The sequence below is a fragment of the Spermophilus citellus genome (assembly GCF_964194105.1).
Source record: "Spermophilus citellus genome assembly, chromosome: 2".
NCBI classification, from domain to species: domain Eukaryota; kingdom Metazoa; phylum Chordata; class Mammalia; order Rodentia; family Sciuridae; genus Spermophilus; species Spermophilus citellus.
In genome coordinates, this window is record NC_138183.1 from 31,506,271 (window position 1) to 31,526,946 (window position 20,676).

Sequence of the window (20,676 nt, forward strand, 5' to 3'; positions counted from 1 at the left end):
CTTCAAACCTTTAATTTTGACAAGGCCCAACTCTGTCCCAAATCACATCCAACTTCCCTCCTTCCCTCAGTCTCCAAACATAAACTCGCTTATTTTTTTTTAATGGATCACCTCAGGTGAATTCAATTTCTTCGTCTCCTGAACAAGACAGTAAATCTGTCCTCTTCCCTTTTCTCCCAAATTGGAGGAAGATGGTATCCAAATGCTAGGACCATTAATGCTAGGATTCAATTATCCTTCTGATCGTCCTTATCCTCAACTCTCCTTCAACTGGCTATCTTTTCAGATCATAAAAATGTCAATTTTTCCTTAATCTCAATCTACAGCCCTCTTTGTAAATTTAATTTTTAATTGACAAATAATAATCATATACATTTATGGAGTACAGTATGATATAGCCCTCTTTATTTTCACACACTAGTCATCTACTTTTTTTGCTTTTTATAGACCAGTAACATGGATAAAAAGAATTACAAATAATGGGTTACCATTTGCTCTTTCATCTAGGATATATATTAAACAATGTATCCTCCCATCACTATTATTCATAAAAAGGACTTATTTTATACAGGGCATAATTTTAGAATAAAGGTCTTTAACCACTTCAGCTTTACAAAGATACTATCTTTTTCTTACTTTTACCACTTGAATGTAGTAAAATTTTTGTCTGAATTGGCAGATTTAGGAACTGATGACCTACACTCTCCAGATACCATTTCACCCTCTGAAATGGTTTTTCCCAGCTCTAGAAGCTGCTCTTATAGAAACTCATTACTTCCTAATGAACAAGTCCAGAGGACACTCTTTAGCTCTTCCTCTGCCTTGCTGCAGCACTCTTCCAGGTCACTTTCCTATGGCAGTCATTTCTACATGCTGGACTTCCACGCTTCTGCTGCCCCTCCCTCAGATCCCTTTGTATCTTGCACATGGGATTCATGCACTCTGGACTTTTCTAGTTTTATTCTTTCCTTGAAATTTAAATCTGCCTCTTTCCAGTTCTGGTAAATTGCTACATCAAATTCTAACCCAGTCTCTTCTGCAAGCACCATATCCTTATGTCCAATTGCCTCTCAACATCTTAACTGTCTCATGGGCAGACCAAGTTCAAAACAACTTCAGCAATCACCTGTTTCTATATTGTGCCACCCACCCCATTTTAGCATTAACACCCCCCTACACTCAAAACTTCTAATTCTTTACCTTTCTCTTTCACTGCAGAAAAATACTTCTCAAATCTGTCTCCTCATGTTCCCATTGGCTTAGCTGAAGCATCATAATCTCTCAACTGTTTTATAAGGACCTGTTTAGCTTCTTCACATGGAAACCATAAATTCTTATAACAATTATTTTGCATGTCCTGTTTTCTGAGTAAGACCCATTGATCCAAGAAAGGTCAAGTAGTATGAGTCTAGACCTTTTCCCTCCCATTCACCTCCATAATGACTGATGAGTTAAAATGGAGAACAATCTCCTTAGCAGAACTCTATCTGCCTTCTTTAAGCTCTGCCTTTCCTCCCTTTCACATTCCTGACTAAGCCCCTAGGCTACCACTCTATACTCTGTAGCTTCCAGGTTATCTCAGACACTACTTGTTATCTTCACTGGTACTCATCTTTCAGTCTCATCCCAATGGACTCCTTTCAAATGACTTAACTTTTTCCTTCCCTTCTTTTCTAGGATCTTCATTTTCCTCTGCATTCATCTATCATTTTCATGGGAACAAAATAACTTTAAAAAAATCATTTTGGGCTGTTTTTTTATTGTTTTGTTTTTTGAGATGATCTTGCCATGAGTGCAATTGATCCTCCCATCTCACCTGGCCATTGGCTGTTTTTAAAAAGCAACGAGTTGTACATATAGTCAAAAACTGTCCACTGCTACAGGAGTTTTGTCACTCCAGATTCATATCCAAGGATGTTAAAAATTATTCATTTCTAGTAGGAGTATCTCATACAACCATGGCCAAGAATTATCATGAGGAAAATATAAACAGCTAGGGGTTATAATTCCAGTGAAAAAGTAAAGTTGTTTGTGTGCCTTCCATTGAAGGTTTGTACTAGGTTTTTAAAAATACTGAGCACAGGTCTAAGAACCTCATTATTAGTTGAGATCTCATTATTAGCCTGGGAACCACTGGTATAAAGAAAGTTGACTATCCAGGAAAGGAGGGTAATTCTGTGGACTCAGGTGTAGTCTGTTATTTTTCATACTTTCCATTGGGTGACAAGTATTTGTTTTGAAATCTTAACTTAAATCTTAAAATATAAGTACCTAACTTAAATAGATATATTTCTACACATGTATAATTGCCAAATTTATATGCATACGCATACATGAACACATGTGCTATTCACAATGAGAAGATGAAAAATTGGAGGTTATTTTTAAAATGGCTGTGGTATAGGAAAAAGGGTGTTTGCTCAAACTGTTAGGAAGTTAGAATTAGGGAGTTCTGATAATTTGGAATTCTATATTCAGAAATTAGAGAACCTGGACTTAAGCTTCTTTTGATCTAATCTAGAAAAAAATTAACTAGCCATAGGCAGAATGAGTTCCTTCAAATCCTTGATTTTAATTTTAAAAACACAGTAACGTAGTTGATAGGACTGGTTTTAACAAAAATCTCCTACATGAAGCAAAAAAAGACAAAAACAAAACTGGTTTTAATTGATTCAAATGATGACTTAACAGGTTTATAAAACAACCATTATCTAAAGGAAGCCCTAGAACCAGAAATAAAAAATTTAAAATTGCATGCAAAATCTAGTTACCATAAAACCCAAAGCAATACCAAAATATCTCAAGCTTCCTAGCATAAACTCCAAGTCTTTTTATTTCCAATTCTTGGTAACCAAAATATGTACACTTTCACATGCTCCTTGGTTGTGCAGGAATAAGCTTATTCGTATAGTATTACAAATATCTTTCACAGATGGGACAGCACAAAAGAACAGTTATCTTCTACTTTTTTAGGCCCATCTTGGGGGGAAAAAGGCACTCCCAAAGATTGCTTGGTAATACCTTTGCTAGGCGAGGTTTGTTAATTACTCACATGATCTTTACATGTAAACTTAATGGTTTCACTGATCTGGGAATAACCAGGCACTGGAACTGCCTTTTATTAACTCGCATGCCGAACAGTTAACTTTCTTAAATAAATGACAAAAACTTTGTATACTGATTTCAAAAACAACTGAGCTTTGTTTGACAACTTACATATGCTTAATCACTAGGCTTTGGCATGCACAGCCAAACGTAATGGAATTGAAAGGACCACCATGAAGATGGTGGCAGAAGATTCTTTGAATCATTATTCTCAGTTTTCTAACTCAGCTGCTCCCAGTTTCCTTGCACTAATTCAACTTTGTCCTTTAGAGCACTTCCATGTTCTACACCTGGGTTCAACTTCTCTGCTGAAAGATTTGTTAAAAGACACTTAAATTAGTAAGTCTTTGTCCATGATCATGAAAACAGAGTAATTAGAAGTCAACTGGCCATGGACATGTGTCCACTATTCACAGGATCTTTAGAAACCATTTGCCTGAAGCCAAGGACAATTTGCTTTACCAGAAAATTTGACTCATATTGAGCCAGACTAAAACTGCACTTGGGTAGATAATCTCAAATTAAACTGAGCCTACTTATTTCTCTACACTTACTGCATCCATGCAGTATGCAATTTTTGATGCTGAATAAGAGATATATGGCAATTGAAGGCTTCACCGCAAGCATCACATTCATGGGTTTCTTGAGTTTTCACCTCTGCATGGATCTTCTGATGGTTGACAAGGCTGCGCTGTTGACTGAAACTTTTGTCACATTTCTCACACTTGTAAGGTTTCTCTCCTGTGTGTATTCTCTGGTGTTGAATAAGACCTGAGTTCCGGCTAAAGGCCTTCCCACATTCCTCACATTTATGGGGCTTATTACCTGTGTGAACACCCTGATGTCGAATGAGATTACAAAGCTGACTGAAGCTTTTGCCACACTGTCTGCAGAGATAGGGTCTCTCACCAGTGTGGATTCTCTGATGTTCTATGAGAAATGAACTCCGACTAAAGCTTTTCCCACAAACAGTACACAGATAGGGCTTTTCGCCAGTGTGGATTCTTTGATGCTGTACAAGATGAGCACTAACACTAAAAGTTTTCCCACATTCATCACATTTGTAAGACTTTTCCTTAGGGTAGACCTCCTGCTGTATAACAAGACTGCAATTTGGATCAAAAGTGTCCTTAGTTTCACTGTATGGATAAGTCTTCTCCCTGGTGTGGATTCTCTGATGCTGAATAAGACCTGAGCTTCTACTAAAGGCTTTTCCACATTCCTCACATTTATGAGGTTTGTCTCCTGTGTGAATTCTCTGATGACGAGTAAGATTGCAAAGCTGACTAAAACTTTTCCCGCACTCTTTGCACTGATAAGGCCTTTCACCGGTATGGATCCTCTGATGTTCAATAAGGAATGAGCTCCTACTAAAGCTTTTTCCACATTCTATACAAAGGAAAGGTTTCTCACCAGTGTGAATTTTTTGGTGTTGTATAAGGTACGTACTTAATCTAAATGCTTTCCCACATTCACCACATTTGTGGGGTCTTTCCCCAGTGTGGATTCTCTGATGTTCAACGAGCAATGAATTTCGGCTAAAGCTTTTCTTACATTTGGTACAGTGATAGGGTTTCTCATCAGTGTGAGTTCTCTGATGCTGAATAAGGTGTGACTTCCAACTGAAGGCTTTCCCACAGTCACTACATTTATGGGGTTTCTCACCCGTATGGATCCTTTGATGTTTAACAAGGCTCCTTCTCTGACTGAAGCTTTGTTTGCATTGATTACACTGGTAGGGTCTTTCTCCAGTGTGGATTCTCTGGTGTCTAATAAGGGTTGAGCTCACACTAAAGGTTTTTCCACAGTAATTACACTCATAGGGCCTTTCCCCAGTGTGAATTCTCTGATGTTCAATAACGAATGAACTGCGACTGAAACTCTTCCCACATTCATTGCACTGAAAAGGTTTCTCACCAGTATGGACCCTTTGATGTTGAATGAAATGGGCCTTGCGGACAAAACCTTTTCCACATTCTTCACATTTATGGCATTTTTCTTCTGAGTTTTGTTTCTTATGAATAACGTTAGTGTTTCCTTTGAATATTTTCTGCTCCTGGGTCAAAGATTCCCGTGGTATTTCCCATAAGAAGATACCTCTCTGTTTATCTAATCTACCAACAAGTTCAAAGGTTTCTCTACCCATGGGATCCTGGTCAATCTCACTTTTGATTCTTGTAACTATTACACTCTGTGGCTCCACTTCTTCCTCAATTTCTTGTTTTACAGTTGGTTCTTCATCCTTATCTCTGTTCAAAACATCTGGAATAAATAATAAATATAATCCAAACATCAGCCAAAGGCAATAAGAAACTATTAGAAAAATAAGGTAATCGAGGGGTTGGGGATGTGGCTCAAGTGCTAGTGCGCTTGCCTGGCATGCTTGAGGCACTGAGTTTGATCCTCAGCACCACATAAAAATAAAAAAGATATTGTGTCCACCTGAAACTAAAAAATAAATATTGGAAAAAAAAAAAAGAAAAATAAGGTAATTGAGCTGGATATGGTGGTGCATGTCTGTAATCTCAGCTACTAGGGAAGAAGCCATGGCAGGAGGATTATAAGTCTGAGGAGCCAGCCTGAGCAACTTAGTGAGACTGTCTCTAAATAAAAATAAAAAAGGATTGGGGATGTGGTTGTTATAAAGTGCTCCTGGGTTTAATCCCCAGTACAAAAAAAAAAAAAAAAAAAAAAAGGCTACTATACTTAAAAAAATTTATTACCTCAGAATGGTACTGTGAAGATTAAATTATATAAATATTACTTCTTCTAATTATTTTTAAGAGGTAAGATCTTGTTTAAGGCTGGCCTTAACTCCTGGGCTCAAGAGATCCTCTTGCCTCAGCCTCCCAAATAGCTGGGATGATAGGCATGTAACACTGAGCCTGACCTAATATTATTATTCAATGTAAGTTATCTGATGAAATAAACTGGCTTTTTTGGAGAAGGGTATCAAGATTGCTCAGGAGGCAGAGAATGAGATAGTAGGAGCAAGTAGAGCTGGGGTGAAGAGCTATCAAATCAATACTGATACAAAGTAAGATGGGTAAACAAAGAAAGAAAACAAGTAGGTGGGATTAACTGATCTAACAAAGAAAGGATATTATGGAACAAAAACAGTAAGGTCAGAAAAATTTAGGATGAGAAAGCATTACTGGAATCTGGGCAGAATAAATAGACCAGTTCATAGAAGGAACACATAAGAGGATCCTGGGACAGATTTTAAAAAGAAGAAGAAGAAGGAGAAGCAGAAGCAGCAGCAGTAGCAGCAGCAGCAGCAGCAGGAAAAGCTACAATTTATTCATTAATAAGAATTTATTCATTGGCCCGATGAAGTAAGCCAGGATTCAAAGATAAGTCATAAAGCCCCGTATCAGATGAAATGGATATTTATTAAAAATGGGGAAATAAAATAATAAACACAATGTTAAGAAATAAAAGTAGATCCTATGTTGATAAATGGGTCTTTAAAAAAAAAAAAAGGTTGAAGTGTCATGAAATGTTTTGTTTATTTTTTAAAAGTCTATGGTCTAGAAAGAAGAAATAAAATAAGTATAAAGGAACATGGTCAGAGAAATGGAAGAAATGAAAAAAGTCTGCAGCAGTTTATGACTTCACTTACCACAAATCATAATACATTCTTCAAGTACAAATGATTCTCAACCTTCTGAATATATAAGACCCAAGGTTCATCACCTTTTTTCAGCTGACAATCTGTATTACATCTGAGAAATAAAAACCCTGCAGATGTTGAAGAAAAGATAGCATAATAATCTAATAACACAGTGGTCTATAGGACAATTAAGCCTGCCTCTTGACTTCTTTCCTGATTTTCCATCTCTCTTGACACCTCATAATCCACAAGATTTAATCACTATGAAATTTATTTTTGACCTTAATTCTTTTCATAAACCTCTTCTCTCAATGTTCTTATATTTTAAATGTGACGTTAACTATGAATTTTCTTTTGACTTACTTCAAACCAGTTAAGCTATTTTATTAAAAGTAAAACAAACTTACTTCTCTTATTCTCCTAAGCAACTACTAGAACCTCAACTTTTTCTTAGGGTACTTACAATATCCCCTCTGGAATTCACTTTCAATGGACACTAAAGTCTTAGATTTCTCCTGCTTTCTTATTATTAATCAATCACCAAAATCATGAAATCCTTTCTAGTGTCTACAGTCTCCTTTAAACTCTCACAATCATGCAGCTATCTAATAATCTGTGGCCCTGATCTTTCTTTAGGCTGCCCTCACATTATATTTGCTTGATTCCAGAGATGTTTAGAAAATGGAATTCTATTCATGTTATCACTTATAGATTCAGCAGCAACATATCATTTTAAGATCAAATCAAAGCTCTTTATTATGACACTCAGAACTCTTCATGACATGGTCTCTAATTCCCAACTCAATCCTCCTACCTACTTATCATACTTTATGCAGGTAACCTGCTTGTGTTAGTCCTTCATGCCCAATCCTTGCACTTTCTATTTATAATAAGTGTCCCTCTGCATTGCTTACTAGGCAACTCTTGGTTCTTTAAGGCTCAGTTCAAAGCAATAGTTCCTCTACAAAGACTTTGCTAAGTCCACTAGACAGATTTAGGTGTTCTAATTTTCTTATTACCAATTCTGTATTACTGTCCATAACCCCACAGTGTTGCAAATAGATGCCATTATTAACATTTTTAACTGTTATGTGTTGTCTCTTTCATTGGATCAAAAAGTCATTGTGGGAAAGAAAGTCTCTATAATGTTTACCCAGTGGATATTGTACTGGTTAAAATTACTCGAAGAAATAAGACAAAGTTAACATCACTTAAAGGTGATATAAAGTCTACTTAAAACTTTCTGAGTCAAATGAAAATATAAATAGTAAAAAAAAGATTAAAAAGATTAGTTCTTATTACAAATAAAACCGGTCAGTAAATACTAGAGAAAAATAAAATGTTCTTCACAGTAGTAACAAAAAATATAAAACCTAAGGAATAAATACAGCAAGAAATGTTCTAGTGAGTTTTAGTGAGGCATGGTGGCATACCTCTGTAGACCCAGGAACTCAGGAGGCTGAAGTGAGAGGACTACTTGAGCCCAGGAGTTTGGGGCCATCCTGGGCAACACAGACTATACCTCAAAAAGAAAACAAAAATTAAATAAAATGTACAAGACCTGTAAAAGTAACCTGTAGAATTTTTCTGAAAGAAAAAAAAGACAGTTAAACAGTCAACCAACTGGCTAAAGAGATTCAATATTATAAAGACTGCGATTCTTCCCAAACTAATCTATGAAACTAATAATAATATTACAATCAAAATCACATGAATTAAAAAAATCTAAATTTCAACTGAAAGAATGTATGCAACTAACTTGTTAAGTACATCCTGAAAAAAAATATTGAAGACTGACTTATCTTAAGAAACATAAAATATAATATATTGTTAAAGTAAAGGAAATGACAACACTGGCATAAAAACAAATAGGTTAACAGGATAGGAAGATGAATAAAATAAGTGTAGGCTTCCATACAAAGTAGACTTGAAATGATTATCTATTACATCCAGCTTGGTGATTATGTTCGACGTTTATATATCTTCCCATCCTGTGGTCATTGCTCATTTATTCATAGTATGCATCTGACTCAATGTGGATGTGTCTCCAGGAATGTGGAAACTGAAATTAAAATAGCTAGTTAATCTAAATATGATTAGAACTGTAAACTATCAACTCAGAAGCATAAAGGGCAGAAGCATATGGGCATAAGGACTGAAAACTAACCTGCCAAGGGGGAAAAAGTAAAGCAAAAAAAAAAAAAAAAAAAAGAGTGTTATGGACTAAATGGTGTATCCCTTTTGAAAATTTAAATGTTGAAACCCTAAGCCCCAATGTAATAATATTTGGAGGTGAAGCCTTTGGTGGGTAATTAGGTTTAGATGAGGTCATGAGGGTAGAGTCCCCATCATGGGATTATAATGCTGCCCAGTCTACTGTATTTTGTTACAGCAGCCTAAGCTAAGACAAAATAATTTTTCAGTTCTTGAGATTGATTCAATTTCTGTTTTCAGTCTTTTTCAGATATTCAACTATAATCATGCTCATATATTATATAAGACATTCCATATATCTTTATAATAATTCCTTTGTTGGTTTATGCTAGTTAATTTTAATGTTTTTTAACTCAATAGTTCTAATACTATGTATGGTAGCTGAGGGGAGAGAAAGAGAAAGTAAGGAGATGGTAAGTGGACAAACTTTAAGTCAGAAGACAGGTTGGTGTACTTTTCTTGTAAAGGGCCAGGACAATAGATATTTTTCATTTTGTGAACGATATGGTCTCTGCTATTGTAATAATTAAAGTAATTAAAGACAATAAAGAAATGAGTATGTCTGTGTCAAAAGTAGGCCACAGGTCAAATGTGACCTGTGGGCCATATTTGCCAACCTTACTATCCAACGGAGTATAAAACAAACAGTTTTCCTGGTTAACAAAATGGGAGAATGGGGAAGAACTGGAATTTCTAGGGCCTAGCACAGGTTCAATAACAAGTAATTGAATTAATATTTTAAGAAATAATTGAAGAAAGAATATAATTAAAGAAAAAAAACAATGAGTTCAATATCTTGTAATTTCAGCAATTCTTAGTTCTGTCCAGTGTGAATCAAGTAGTCTGAAGAGCCAACATATGGTTAAGTTGGCAGTGACTCAAATACACCATGGTATATTAAAAGAAAAAAAAAATAGCAGGTGATACAATTAAAGATTGAAGTAGTATGCAGGAAATAACAGAGGAGACATGAAAACTAGGCAGAAACTATATTAGAGAGGTCCTAGAAATGGTAAGAAACTAAGATTTTTGTATTGTTAGCTATCAGGAACCATCAAAAGTTTTAAGCATAAAATCACTTTGGTAGCAATACATAAAATATATTTTAGAAAAGATATTGGGGGCCAGGGACTAGTTTAAGGCTATGGCAACAATCCAATCGAGAGATGCTGAGTCTTAAATGAACTGGACTTATTCAGTTTCACAAATATTTAAGAAGCATATAACATAGGCCTGCCTTTGTGGTAAGTGCTGAAGAAATCAAATGAAAAAGGTAAAATTATTGTCCTTGTGATAATCAGTGTGGTTAGAGAAATAACAAATAAAGAATGTTTATGGGACAGTAATGTTAAATAGTAGAAATACAGAGAGAGTACAGAGAAAGAAATGTTTGACTCTGAAAAGAAGGTCTGTGAGATCTTAAAGGATTATCTGAGACTTGCCAGCTAACTTATCTACATGGTCTTCAAAATACAGAAAAGATGATGATGAGAATAACATTCAATACTCATACTGTGCTTCCTACATGATAATCAATGTCCTAAGTGCTTCATACAAATACTATCTCAGTAAATATTCACAATAACCTTAAAAGGTAGGTGCTATTATTTTATTAAAAAAAAAAAAAAAAGAACTGAGGCACATAGATGTAAAGTAAGTCATCCATAGTCATAAGTCTAGTAAGTGGTAGAAACAGGATTCGAACCCAGGCAGTTAGGTTCCAACTTACTTTTCTTAGGTGGAGATAAAGACTGGAAACTTACCATCACATAATGGCAGCTGATGGCCTGAGGGCCTGAGGGCCTGAGGGCCATATAGTGTAGATAAGATTATCCAAGCAAAGTGTTCAGAGAGGAAGTCAGAATATAAGATAATGGAGGCAAGCAATAAAGAATTTCAAATATTCATAACGAGGTGGAATAAAATAAGGCCCAGAAAAGAGCCTATTTCATTTGACAATGAGATTATTATAAATTCCCGCTACGCAACTTAAAGGACATACTAGAGGCAAGACAAAAGGTGTACAGATAATGAAAGGTAAAGTAGTACAGAATAGACATTAACTACTCTTAAAAAACTTGCCTATGAAGAGGATCAGTAGTAAGTTACAGGGAGCAGTAAAAAGGAAACTCTGGTTCAAAGATTTTTTTCTTTCTCCTCACTTCTTCCTCAATTGAAAAAGCCATGAACAGACCTATCATGAGAATAAAGGTACCAAGAGAGAAGGACTAGAAACTGAAGGCTATTAGAGAATATGAGGGTTCAGGCTTAGTGGCTTCTATTTTCTCTGTGAAATAGAAGGTAAGATCCAGAGAAGGATGGGAAACTCTTAACTTTTTGAAGTAGTCACCAAAAGGATCAGGGAACCAGGCCTGTTAAGTACAACAACAACAAAACCCCCCAAAAACAAAAACAGAAAAACACTAAAACCAAAACAAACCAATCAACCCTGTAGAAACTAAGGGGGGAAAAAGCTGTTTGTGTGTGTGTGCATGTGTACACACACATACATATATACATACACATACAAACACACATCATACCCACACACAAGACATCCATCCTTTTGTTAAAGACTGTTCCCTTCAGTTTAGTAACTCAAGTAGAAGAGGGGTAAAAAGTAGATTTTTGTAACAACAGGATTTAAAATGTTCAAATGGACATAATTTATTATGCAGGTGGTAAGAGAGCATGCTGTTAATTAGATGAGTAAGTAGTAAGGAGAGAAGTTACATACACCTTGGTAAAGAAAAGGACACATAAGGGGACAGGAAATACTGCTAATAATGAAAAGATATAGATAGGAGAGATAGAAGGTAAGAAGTTGCAATGAGCTCCACCAGGACATGTGTTTTAGTCACCATTGTTTAGCCCCAGTCAATACACATGTATTGTCTTGAATAAGTGATCAGAAAATAGGATGTTGGGGTTTAGTACTTGTCTGTCACAAAAAATTTAAGGGTATGAGTTGGGTAAATGTGGAAAGCAGGGTCTCTAGAGTCAACTGGTTAAGATCCACTGAGGTTCAAGTATTGACTGGGTCACCAATGGTGTGGGTTAAGTACAGAAGACTGAAATAGGTCATAAAGTTATATGTGTGAAGAACCAAAGAAAATGCTGACAGATGATGATGGAAAGAAATTCAGTGGTAAGGACAAGAGTGCTGAGTCCTTAAAGGAGAGTTTGTTTGAAGGTAGAAAGCTATTGCTTTGGGAACAGCATTGAAAAGCAGGAAGAACACTAACTTCTCCCTTGCAGACTTAAAACAAAGGATGGGGAAGGAGAAGTGGGAGAATAAGCAGCCCCCACTCAAAGGACTGCCAAAGAAGTGGTGTCCTTGGGAAAATGCCAGGTTTCAGTTAAGGCAGGGAGGGGTAAGGAACATTATGTGAAGAAGAACAGGGACTCCAGAAGGCCAGTGAAAAGGGGTGGGAGGAAAGCAGTGGGAGGATGAGCCGGGAGGGAAAGTACAAAGCAATATGGAAATAAGATTATGAAGTCAGGAAGCCAGAAAAGCTTGCATTTTGGTCACTGCAAGGAAGTTAAGAATAAGTGCCATGGAAACAACTAATGATTGAAAGGTTTGAAATCAGAACTTTAGAACAAAGCAGTTTTGGTACTGGTTCAAACATTCTGAGTCTGATACCAGTGCCTTCTTGGATATTTTAGTTACAGAAACAACAGATTCTTACCCAGTGAGACCAGGTTTCCATAATTCTCCATCATGACATCTTTATAGAGGCTTCTCTGAGCTGGGTCCAGATAATCCCACTCCTCCTGGGTAAAAAACACAGCCACATCCTCAAATGACAGCAACCCCTGAAATAGTATGATTTCTGTAGTCAGCTCCTATTGTCTCAAGGACAATTCTACCAGTGAAAGTGGCAGAAGCTATTACTTATCAGGGCCAGGTGCTCTAGAATGAACATGGTAACTAAGAATGCCCAAAGGTGCCCAATTCCGGGAACTGACTGCAACAGAGAGACCCCTCGGATTAGAGGGAAAGCAGGCTGGAATCTTGACCTCAGATGTGAAGGAACTAAGGATAAGGCATTTTCTGGTTTAATAATTATACCTTAATATTTTAATTTAGAAAACTGCCCCAAGGTCTGTCCAAGCTTCCCTTACCTCACTGTCCTGCTCCAATTCTCTATTCGCATTCGCTTGTGACCCTATTCAATTCAATTCCATCAGGTTCTTTAAGCATCTACTTTGGGTCCAGGCATCATGCCAGGCGCAGAAGACACAGAATAATGTCAAAAATGGTGCCTTACGTATAAAAACTCAAAAATGAGAGAGCTAGCTAGGAGCATTCCTAATTTTCTCCAGCCGACTTATTAAGTTGCTAAAGAAAGAAAAGGAGCCAGTGGGCAGATTTTAAGTGAACCGCACCCCAGAGCATCGGCGGGGCCTGGGGGGTTCCTCGCACGGCAATGGCGCTCAGAAAGTTGTGGGGGGTGGAGGCCCAGCTGGGGTACCGGCGAGACTACGGGAATCCCTGGAAAAGGGTGACTTACCTTTGGCTCCAGCGGGGAGCTCGGGGAGTCCATTCTCGCCAGAGAAGAGCCGAGGCCACACGAAAAGGCTCTGGTGAGGCCTAGCCAACTGCTGGAAATTAGGCCCAAACAAGACGAGTTTCCCTGGCTGGGTCCGGCCAGGCCAGGTCCTGCTTCTGTCCCCGAGCGGTCACGTCCCCAGCGGCATATCAGACTCGCTCCCTGGCTGTCCCCCAACCTCGAATCTCCTCCCCTGCCAGGCTGCTCAGTCTTTCAGATCTCGATAGAGCCTCCTCTCGGTTGCCAATTCCTATGCCTTACAGCCAAGCAGCTCTGTGACCGTCCGCCCCCGGACCAGAAGGCGTCACCCGGAACCTTCCCGGGACGCCCCGCAACTACAACTCCCATCATGCTCCGAGACTCGTCGCGGCCCAGCCTCCTACTCCCACGCTACCTGACTACATTTCCCGGCGTGCAAAAGGAGAGGGCAACGACGGGGTGGGAGGGGGAAGGAAACACCTGCCACTAAGCTTTCATCCGATTGGCTGGTCTGTGTGCGTCAGTTCGGCTGAGAGAAGAATTTAGGTCACCAGCACTTTGCGAAAATGGCGGTGTTGTGTGTGTCCGGCATTGCTAGAAGAGGCCTGACGTGGATAGCCTTAGGGACGACGCGCAGAGAATTTTGGTCTCGACCCAGGTAAAACTGAAGTTTGGACGGTGGGTGGCGTTTATGAAAAGTAAGGAAAGAAACCGAGGAGGATTAGGGGACGAGTTCAGAAGGCAGTGCCATGCCATTAAGACGGGACCCTGTTCTGAGCCGCATCAGAGTAAGAACCAGAAGGGCGTTAGGATTCTGAGTTCAGAAGCTTCAGTGAGGGTCTCCGCGAGTGCTGGGCCCAGTCACTTCCCGTCTCTGTCTTGATTTTCCAATAACGGAAATTCCGTCCCTTTTCCCTTCCATCTCACTTATGAGTTAAGCAGAGTTTTAAGCGCGAGTGCCGGGCACCGAGTGTGGTGTCAGAAAACCAATGGATTATTTGGAATATCCACTTCCACACGAACGTGAAAGTCGGTATGTATCTAATGGAAATTAAACCCCACCTAAAACATGAACATGAAAGTACTTGGTAAACTAAAGTCATATGTTGCTTCACAGATTCAGAAACGAAGTGCATGCTCCTGTTTTGTTCGTTTGTTGATTCATTGATGAGTTCAATTTCTCTAAGCTTGTAGGATATAGCAGCAGAAGCAAATTTCCTTCTCCGCGCCAAAGCACTTGAGGTAGTCGAGGCCCACAAAGAGGAATTATTTTTCCCACAATCACAAAACAAATTAATGGCACAGTTGGATCTAGAAACCTGGTCTCCTAACTGTCCCTCTGCTGTTTTTTCCTACTGCACCGTGTGGAATCTGCCGACGGTAAATCTGTTTGACCTACATCATGTTTAGGGCATCAGAATTTAAGGTGGTGCCCTCCATGGTGTCCCACTCCTGTAATTCCAGTGACTCAGGAGGCTGAGGAAGGAGGATTGCAAGTTGTCTGTTAATGGAGTCTTTAGAGTTTTCTACTTACAAGATTGTGTCATCTGCAAACAAAGGCAATTTTACTTCTTTTTGATTTGGATGTCGTCTATTTCTTTTTCTTCCCTAATAGCTCTTGGTAGGATTTCCAGTACTATGTTTAATATAAGTGGAAAGTACTATGTTTAAAAGAAGAGTAAGCATTCTTGCTTTGTACTAAAATCTTAGAGGGGAAAAAAAAAACTTTTATTTTTTCTATTGTTTATAATGTTAACTGTGGTCTTCTCTAAATGATGTCTTTTATGTCAGGGTAGGTTCCAACTAAATTTTTAGAGTTTTTATCATAGGACTATGTCAGATGGTTTTTCTGCATCTATTGAGAAGACCATGTGGTTTTAAATTTTTCATTCTGTTAATGCGCTGTATCTAGTGATTTGAACATGTTGAACGAACTTTTCATTCTAGAGGTAAATCCTACTTTGTCATAGTGTAGTCTTTGATATGATGTTGAATTTGGTTTGTTAGCATTTTATTCTGATTTTTTTCATCTATATTCATAGAGGTATTGTCTTGTAGTCCCCCCCCCCCCCCCACTTATACTTGTCTGGTAGTATCTTTGGTTGGCTTTCATATCTTATTTTCATAAAATAAATTTGGAAGCATTTTATATTTTAACTTTTGCAAAAGTTTAAGAAGGGTTAGTAGTTGAACTTGGTGGCTCATGCCTATAATCCCAGTAACTCAGAGGATGAAACAGCGGAATCAAGTTTGAGCAACTTAGCACGACCCTATCTAAAAATAAAAAGGGCTGGGGATGTATCTCAATGGTAGAGCAAACCTGGGCTTAACCCCTTGTAACAAAAAGAAGAAAGTAGGTACTAATTTTTCTTCTTTGAATATTTGGTAGAATTAACCCAGGAAGCCATCTGGCTCCAGGCTTTTTATTTGTTGGGAGTTTTTTGATTACTACTTTAATCTCCTCATTGGTTTATTGGTCTGTTTAGGCTTTCAATTCTTTCTAGACTTAGTTTTGGTGGGTTGCATGTTTCTAGGAACATATACATTTCTTCTGGATTATCCACTTTGTTAACATGTAATTGTTTATAATGGTCCCATATGATACTTTCTGTTTCTGAGGCGTCTATTATCATATCTCCTCTTAAATTTTTGATTTTACATAGGTGAGTCTTCTCTCTCTGGCCTTGTCTCTCTCTCTTTTTCCTTTAGTAAGGGTTTTTCAGTTTTTGCATTTTCAAAACACTAAATCTTAGTTTCTTATTAATGTTAGGTTGTTTGAAATCTTTTTTAATATTGGCATTTATTGCTGTAAACTTCTGTCTTAGTACTTTTTTGCGGCTTATAACTTTTGTTGTGTCATGTTTCATTTTCATTTATTTTGAGAGTTAAAAAAAATTCTTATTGATTTACTCACTGGTTGTTCAGGAGTATCTTGCTCACTTTCCACATATTTGTGGAATTTTTGTTTTCTGATTTCTAGTTTTATTCAGTTGTGGTCAGAAAGGATAGTTGGTATTTTGATCTTAAATTTGTTGAGACTTTGTGACCTACCAGAATGAAAATTTTAAAACTACATGATCTTCTCAATAGATGCAGAAAATCCATCTGACATAGTTCTAACATTCATTTATGATAAAAACTCTAATACTAAATAATGTTCTGTGTGTAATTGAGCAAAATGTGTACTTTTCTGCTGTTAAATAGAAAGTTTGGCATGTGTCTGTAGATCTATTTGGCATATAGTATTATTCAGGTTTTTTCTTTATTGATTTTCTGTATGGATGTTCCATCCATTATTGAAAGTAGGTTATTGAATTCTTCCATTGTTTTGTGGTCACTTTCTTTCAGGTCTGCTAATATTTGCTTTATATACTTAGGTGCTCTAATGTTCAATGCATATAAGTTGTTGTATCTTCCTGTTGAATTGACCATTTTATCATTATATAATGACTTTATTTATCTATAAAGAAAGTTTTTGGCTTTAAGGTTAATTTTGTCTGATAGAAATATAGCCATGCCTGCTTTCTTTTGGTTTTCAGTTGTATAGAATATTTTTTTTTTCTATCCCTTCACTTTCAGACTGTATGTGTCCTTGAATCTAAAATGAGTTTCTTATAGAGAGCATATAGTTGGGTCTTGATTTTAAATCCATTTAGCCACTTAGTCCTTTTAATTTTTTTATTTTTTTGGCAATAAAATTTATGTTTTTACTTACATAAATACGAAGTTTTGTATTTGTAGAAAAGTTAGGAGATATTACAGAGACATCTATATAGTCAATTGTTTTTCCTACTAACAACTTATATAATTATTTTACTATTATTAATGAACCAATATTAATATTATTAGTGTATAGATTGCATATTTTATTCATATTTCTTTCAGTGCTACCTAATGTCCTTTTAGTCTTCTTGTAGTGACAGTTTCTCAGACTTTTCTTGTTTTTGATTATCTTCACTATGTCTTTTGATTGGGCTATTTAGTCCATTCACCTGAACTACATTTCATTCTGGGTGTGATAATGTGTGGCCAGAGTGATTTAAGGACAGTATGAGAGCTGAGAGGACAGAGACTAAGTATCGACAACTCTTTGAGAATTTTTGTTGAAAAGGTGAGTGGTAGCTGGAGGACAATATGGAGTCTACGGTGAATTTTTTCTTTAAAAATGTGGGATATTATATCATATTTTTTACTCTGGAATTACTTTAGTAGGGCCTTAGTTCATCTTCTGATGCTGAGAGTGGGTAATTGATGAAGAATAGAAGTTGATTTGAATCATGGTTCTGGATGCTGGCAAGTCATCATCAGCCCAGCAACTGGCAAGGGCCTTCTTGCTGCCTCATAACATGGCAGAGGGCATCACATGGCAAGACAAAGCAAGTGTCCTACCTTGGATCTCTCTTCTTTCACAAAGCCACTAATGTCATCATGGAATCCCCTACCCTCATGACCTCATCTAATCCTAATTACCTTCCAGTACCTTCCAAAGGTCCCCACATCCAAATATCATTAATATATGGGGATTCAGCATTGGGAACTTCAGGGAACCTACTTTAAATAGAAAGTAGGTAGTGAGAGGTTGATGAACAATTATGTAGAAAGAGGGATTAGTTGGTGGAAGAAAGTCTTTTAAGTAGGCAAGGAGGAATTACATTAAAAACCACATTCTTGGCCAGACACCATTTTGTTTCTGGTGCTTCCATTTTCTGTGGGGATCAATCCCAATCAGATACTAATTCCATGAGAAATAAATTCCCTAGGTAGTTCACAAACAAGTCTTACATTAAGCATGTAAATGGTATGTCAGGCAGATTCACTTGTGTACTCAGTTCTTATTTAAGTAGCTATTATGTTTCAAGGAACCCCCAAATCAATTAAATAGATAATCTATATTGAGAAATTTATGATTTGATATGGTGATTCTCAACCAAGACAATGTTGCCACCTGGGGACACATGGCAGTATCTTTGGTTGTCATGACTGGGGGGCAAGGATACTACTAAAAATCCTACAATGAACAGGATTCATGTTCCCCCACCCGAAACAACAAAGAATTACCTAGTCCAAAATGTAAATATATTTGAGGCTGGGAAACCCTTAGAAAAGTAGAATATAAATAAAATTAAAACTTAGAGTGTGATATACTCTTGAGAGCAATATAAAATGCTGAGAAGATGAGAGGAACTTAATTATATTTGGGAAAATCAAGTTAAAGTTTCTTAGAAGACAACAGTTTTGCCCCAGAACTTATATGATAAGTAAAATTTCTGCAAGTAAAATTTCTGCAAGTTTAGGAAAGGATATAACTTGAGCTAACACATGATTTGGAAAAGTCAGATTGTATTAAATTTGAGATTAATGGGAGGTAAGGTTAGAGAGGTAGATTGAGGTTAGATTTTCGAGGACTAGGAATCCCAGATAGAATGATTTACCTTACTTCTTTACCCATCCCTAGGAATTTTTACAGTATGTAAAAACATAGTTTTTGTTTTCTGTTTATGCCAACTCATTCACCTATAAGCATTCTGAGGGTAGGAACTTATTCTTTTGTGGTCTTCACCATGCCCAGAAAGTAGTAAGTATGCAAATTGTTGAGTTTGATTGGTGAACAAGATTCAGTCAGGGGTTTGTTAACTTCATTAATGCAGTGAACCAAAGATTCACATATTTGTTTTTGATCATTCCAGAAAAGAAAAAGAACCAGTGGAGACTGAGACGATAGAAGAAGTAAAAAAAGAGCCTATTCTGGTGTGTCCTCCCTTACGAAGCCGAACATACATACCTCCTGAAGATCTTCAGAGTCGTTTGGAATCTCATATGAAAGAAGTTTTTGGTTCATCCCTTCCTAGTAATTGGCAGGATATCTCCCTGGAAGATTGTCATATGAAGTTTAATCTCTTGGCACATTTGGCTGATGACTTGGGCCATACAGTGCCTAACTCCAGGCTTTACCAGATGTGCAGGGTCAGAGATGTTCTTGATTTCTATAATGTCCCTGTTCAAGATCGATCTAAATTTGATGAACTTATTGCCAATGATTTGCCTCCCAATTTGAAAATCACTTGGAGTTACTGAGCAGTTCAGAAGATAAACACATGGAAGTCATTTTTGTTGCCCTGAGCAAAGGGGCTGTTTTAGACTTTTTGATACTTTACCTATCAGAACACTGCTCCAAATCTATTTTTTCCATAGAGGAATGCAATATCTCTTTTTTTCCTCTTATATCATGAATTGACAAAGAAATAGCAGGATTTTCTATTTTCACATTTGCTGAAACCATTTTCTTTTTTTTTTAAATGGAATCAGGTCATTAAGAATTTACGGACAGTTTCTTCAGAGGACACTATAATGAGTTTAAGATTGGAGGTCATTACAAGTTCAGATGTGGTCTTTACCCTTTTTAGGCATAAAGCAATAGTTGCAAGAAGATGTTCTAATCCTATTAGGACTCTTAAATCTATGCTGTAATGATCATATGTAGAATATAAGTAAGGAAACTTTTATTACATATAGAAAGTTGTTACTTTCACTCTTTCACTGCATGAGTAGAAACAAAATATACAGTGCATTCTGGATTAATCTTTTTTGGAATTAAAGTAGATTTCTTAAAGTGTGTTGTTTCTTTAAACTTTTTTAAGTGAAATTTGCTTTTTTTTTTTTTTGCCTTATCATTCCCTTAAAATAAATATTATAACTTTGAAAAATTAGAACATGTGGCAACTATTATAAAGTGTTGTGACTTTTTAAAATAAGAGATATGCCAGATTCTATATTTAGTTGCATATTCTCTTTAGAGGAGATGATGCTTATTTTAAACCTCTTATCTTTTCTGTAACTTTTAAAAATGGGCATTATAGTAAGAATCCACTAGTGTGGCAAATCTTTGCACTTTGATGTACTTAGTTTGTGGAAAATACTCAAATAGAAGATTCCCAGATGGTTCTGAGTGACATAATTAAATGATTAGGAATTGTTTTCAGACTGTAGATAGGATTAAAGAAGATTGAGGCAAGAAGAAGAAATTTCTTGTATTGTTTTATTTTGACTAATGACAATTCTGAAAGAAAAGTGATAGAAAGGTTTTAAGCAAAGGAAATTGCATTTATTCTCTCCCTGAATGACTTCTTTGAAGAGGGAAATAATCAGTTGGGTATATAAATTTTAGCATATTCATTTGAAAAATTATTTTAACAGTATAGTGTCATGCCT

At 36.8% G+C, this 20,676-nt stretch overlaps 2 protein-coding genes across 5 annotated transcripts; one reads left to right on the plus strand and one right to left on the minus strand.

Moving 5' to 3' along the window:
• Nucleotides 1–2,314: 2,314 nt before the first annotated feature.
• ZNF189 (zinc finger protein 189) lies at nt 2,315–13,802 on the minus strand. 4 transcript variants are annotated; one of them, XM_081267680.1, is made up of 3 exons: nt 13,450–13,802; nt 12,625–12,751; nt 2,317–5,367 (listed from the first exon to the last, which is right to left on the minus strand). In XM_081267680.1, exons 1-3 carry the CDS (start codon nt 13,480–13,482, stop codon nt 3,656–3,658), a joined length of 1,872 nt encoding a protein of 623 aa, XP_081123806.1. In that variant the 5' UTR covers nt 13,483–13,802; the 3' UTR covers nt 2,317–3,655. The 4 variants fall into 4 exon arrangements, with proteins under 4 accessions (XP_081123809.1, XP_081123806.1, XP_081123808.1 ...); XM_081267682.1 differs by having other exon boundaries at nt 2,318–5,367; nt 12,625–12,706; XM_081267681.1 differs by having other exon boundaries at nt 2,322–5,367; nt 12,625–12,709.
• Nucleotides 13,803–13,992: 190 nt separating this feature from the next.
• MRPL50 (mitochondrial ribosomal protein L50) lies at nt 13,993–20,081 on the plus strand. Its single transcript, XM_081274406.1, has 2 exons — nt 13,993–14,125; nt 19,155–20,081. The coding sequence occupies exons 1-2, from the start codon at nt 14,034–14,036 to the stop codon at nt 19,540–19,542; spliced, it is 480 nt and encodes a 159-aa protein (XP_081130532.1). The 5' UTR covers nt 13,993–14,033; the 3' UTR covers nt 19,543–20,081.
• The last annotated feature ends 595 nt before the right edge of the window (nt 20,082–20,676 follow it).